This window comes from Teleopsis dalmanni, chromosome 1 (assembly GCF_002237135.1).
Source record: "Teleopsis dalmanni isolate 2A chromosome 1, ASM223713v2, whole genome shotgun sequence".
Lineage (NCBI taxonomy): Eukaryota > Metazoa > Arthropoda > Insecta > Diptera > Diopsidae > Teleopsis > Teleopsis dalmanni.
This window is the reverse complement of record NC_051846.1, coordinates 209298529-209302596: the sequence shown is the minus strand read 5'-3', so window position 1 is coordinate 209302596 and position 4068 is coordinate 209298529. Positions and strand designations below refer to the sequence as shown.

Genomic DNA, 4068 nt, shown 5'->3' with positions numbered 1-4068 from the left:
ATAAAAAAGCTTGCGTAGGCACGCGTTCAAAAAGCGTGAAAGCCATTTTTTTATTTATGAAACAACAGACCCACTGCCATTGTCTTCAATGAGTTGTGAATGAAAAGCAGCAAATGATATGAATAAATTAGACAAAAGCCTTCTAGTGAAAAAAAAAAATTTATGTACTAGACGTGAACAAGCATTTTGAGAATTTATTTTTCACTTATGGCAAAACTTAATTGCCTGCTAAATTTTATGCCTTGCACGATTAACAAACTGAAATTCTGTTGCTGCACACACTTCACAGTACTTGAAAAGTTTTTATAAAAAATAATAAAATGCTAACATTATAATTATTCGAATCTATTAGCTTCATTTCGATACTCACCGTGGGATCTTGACATCTCCTGCAGTGACACGTAAAATGCTTAGTCAAACCTAAAAATAGTTTACGCGCCAAATTGCTCCATAAAACTTTGGTGTATGATGTTGTGATTTCTTCCCCTTTAGCTATTGCACGCGTTGATGTCACCACTATTGTCTCAGCATTCTCGAAATGATGACTAGCATTCGGTGTGCACTCATGGTTCAATAGCCCAGCCAATGGAAAGAGCGCGCGCACCATGATTTCATGTCCATTCACTTTACTGCGACCTTCAAACGCATTTGTATTGAAAGCACAGATGGTGCGATGAAAATAGTCCAACATTTCAGGATCTTTGGGAAAATATTTAAAGCAAGCGGAGGCGTTAGCAACTTCACGTAAATAGTATTTATCCGCATTGGCCTGCATTGCATACAAAAGTTTGCGTTGATCTTCGTCTAGGAAGAAACAACGAATCGTCGATAAAATACGCAGTGAACAGGGATTTATTTGAGTTAGGTCTTTGGGTATCCATTTACGAAAAAGTTTGCATTCTTTTTCATGCTGTTCCGATTGACTACATGTTCTACAAACAGGCAGTGAGCAACCAGCTAAACAGAGCACATCAGGTCCTTCAATGAGGCAATAGCATATGACGCAGGTATTCAGTTTGGTGTTTTTGTGCGCTGTGGGACCGACTAGTAAGGTGTGTTCGCGAAATAATTCTTCGCAAGCGGCTATATCACGCCGTGCGAATATACCGCGACCTGATATGACAGACTCAGCTACTTCCCAAGCAGGATCACTTTGACGATATTTTCCCAAGTGCAAATCAAGCAGTCGTGCCAATTCTGGCGTTGACGTCACGCTAGAGAGTTGAGCATCAGTTATTAATGGTGTAAAAGCTGCTGGATTGGGCATTTTTAATATCGATTAAACACTGCAGAAATTATTTGCTGATTTTCACTTATTCAGTTTTTCTTTTGAAATATTCCACTTTTTCACACAAAACCGTTTGGATTGAGTTTATTTTTGCGTAATCAGTTGGTCTTGCGGCGCAACGTGCTGCTTTCGTCGACTTAATCTCTACAATACTCGACCGCAACTGTGAGCATATAATCAATTTTTCTAGCCTAATTTTCCGACATTTTGCATTTGTCTTTTGTTTTCCACCAATAATCTTTAATGGTGCATTTAATGTTTTTGAAACTAACAAATTCTTCAGATACAAATTTTACACTAAATTTAATTGTGCTTCTTGACTCGCTTGACATGGAAATGAGAGTAGAGAAAATTTTATATATTTGTAAATTTAGAAAAACTTTTAATTACTTTGTTCTCTGAAACACAAACTTTTTTATTTTATTTATCTTTTCTCTTGGATTTGATTTTTATTTCGTATTGTTTATTTTTACATTGGCCAGAACTTCCATATGTTCTCGATAGTTTTGTTTCTAATTTTATTATAATAACAAATGAAAATTTATAGAAATTCATAAGTTTTATTTATTAAAAAATATATTCACATAAATATATATATGCATATACGTTGTGTATATAGACCGCGCGCTCATATAATAAACGAGCAGAATCTTATAAAATACATCAAGTTTCAACGCTTGAAATGGCTAAGGCATTCTGTAATGAATGCATCCCAAGCAAGTGGCAGAACAAGCTAAACAAACTTACAATAGGACAGATTGACGAGTGTGTTGGAGGCAGCTCAAGGAAAAGTTAGATCAATGATGTATTATTATTAAATATATAATTTTCACAATCGTTGAATGGGCGTAATTGGAAAGCCATCGCATAAGATCAGATAAAAATGGAACGCATTAGTTATGGGAATAGTGGTCTATAAAAAATAGAAATACTTATAAAAAGAAAAAGGGTCTGTTTATCAATTTATTTAAAAATGTTGATTTAGAAAACTTGTATGTTGCTTTTGTAATAAAAATATAGAGTTTATGTTCCTATATGTGATTAGTGGTTTCATATATCTTCAGAAAATTACTTATTCATAAGTTTATTCATTTTTTGTATAGATGCAGTTCATCAAAATTCCTCAGTTTATTTCTGATTCCTATTAATGCTTCAAATTTCTATAAAAAGATTTCCAATTATTTAAAGATCTTTTAACGACATTAGTTTAAAACTGTATAAAAATTTAGACAAAGCTTCAGTTAATTCAGTATTACAAGAGAGATTGAGACTAAGTTCTTTACTTCCAAACTTTGATATACGAGTATACACATCTATATACACATCTATACATATATAAATTAAATTATAATCCATTTAACGCAACACATCTGCTCTATGCTGGCATTTTGAAGGAAAAAATGAAAATATTCTTTGAAACAGTTTCGTTATTGGTCTACAGATCTTCCCTCTAATTTTACTTACTTCCTTCAATCTTCCTCAAGTTGATAGTTTAGTATAGCCATATCATTATAAAGTCGGAAACAAAAAGATCTCGTGAATTTGATTTATTGATTAATGGTATTATTAGTGTTTTTAACCTTAAATAATCTTATATCAGCAATTAAATTACACAAATTACTCTTCCACAAGTTTTCTCATACAAATGTTTGAAAACCGTTCTTTTGCATTTTTAATAACACATTAATCTCTCTAGAGTGACTTCCAGAAACTCCTTTCATTTGCTCCTCATTTTTTGTTCAACACTTAAATGACTATTAAAATATTTCTATACCCAATAATATTATTATTTCTCGTAAATACATATTGAATCACCTATTATTATAGAATATTGAATATATGAATGTAAATATCGAAAGAACTAAAATCGGCATTGTCCAACATGTCTACAAAGACCTGCTTTTTGCAGAAAATTCCCATCTAATTCTGAAAATCATGTAACAACACCTTTTTGTACAAAATATTCAAAATCAGACAGGTGGACTTATAATAAATGTATTGGTCATTTTTTTATATATTTATCAAGCACCATTATCGTTGGGAATAAATATCATGATCGACATCTAAGAGTGACTGATTTCTGCCTTTTATGCTATGGTTTATTGCGCGATTACTAGAAATGCTTAGAACTTGTTTAATTCTTTATCTAGAAATATATAAAAATATAGCAATAAATATTCCACATAATATAAAAAACTATAAATATTTCCGAAGACTGTAGAACTAGATAAGACCACTGCTCTCAGTCAGCAGACCATTGTGTTCAAATCCGAAAAAGTCTCTACCCGAAATTAACTAAAGTAGATACTCTGTTTTATTTGAAAAACATTATATCTATTAGTATTCTATTCTATTTGTATATTTTTTATCAAATTATATTTATATTTTATTATATATAATAATAGAGAATATATTATTCTCGATTGTAAATATTATTCACTCGCATCGTTATGCAAAAATAATTACTATAAGACGACTATCTAAATGATTTAGCAATTTGGCTCATCAATTTGGCTTTCATCTTTAATTACACACTTCTATTGTTTTTCTCAAACAATTAGTTTATTTCTGTTCAGGCTGTTTGCACTTGTTAATTGTTTCGTATTGTTTTCAGATGGTATCTATCATGTTTATCAAATGCTGTAGACAGACAATCACGACGTTGATATGACACCTGCCAAAGTCTCTCAAATATAAATTTTAAAATATACTCGAAGTTGCCTAAAGGCAAAAGATTGTTCTTGTTGTATCGCGCATAATTTGTGAAAATTTATCGAATT

The 4068-nt window shown here is 31.5% G+C and overlaps 1 protein-coding gene across 1 annotated transcript; it reads right to left on the bottom strand.

Annotated features, from left to right (window-relative positions):
* Positions 1-228: 228 nt before the first annotated feature.
* On the bottom strand, positions 229-1568 carry LOC119667176 (SET domain-containing protein SmydA-8-like). Its single transcript, XM_038076464.1, has 2 exons — positions 371-1568; positions 229-291 (listed from the first exon to the last, which is right to left on the bottom strand). Exons 1-2 carry the CDS (start codon positions 1265-1267, stop codon positions 229-231), a joined length of 960 nt encoding a protein of 319 aa, XP_037932392.1. The 5' UTR covers positions 1268-1568.
* Between the last annotated feature and the right edge of the window lie 2500 nt (positions 1569-4068).

Bases quoted from the DNA above. Each gene is read 5' to 3' on its own strand.
- LOC119667176 (XM_038076464.1), bottom strand. From the start codon at position 1,267: ATGCCCAATCCAGCAGCTTTTACACCATTAATAACTGATGCTCAACTC. The intron at 292-370 runs GTGAGTATCGAA...AAACTTTTCAAG, and splicing joins GGAGATGTCAAGATCCCACG to TACTGTGAAGTGTGTGCAGC.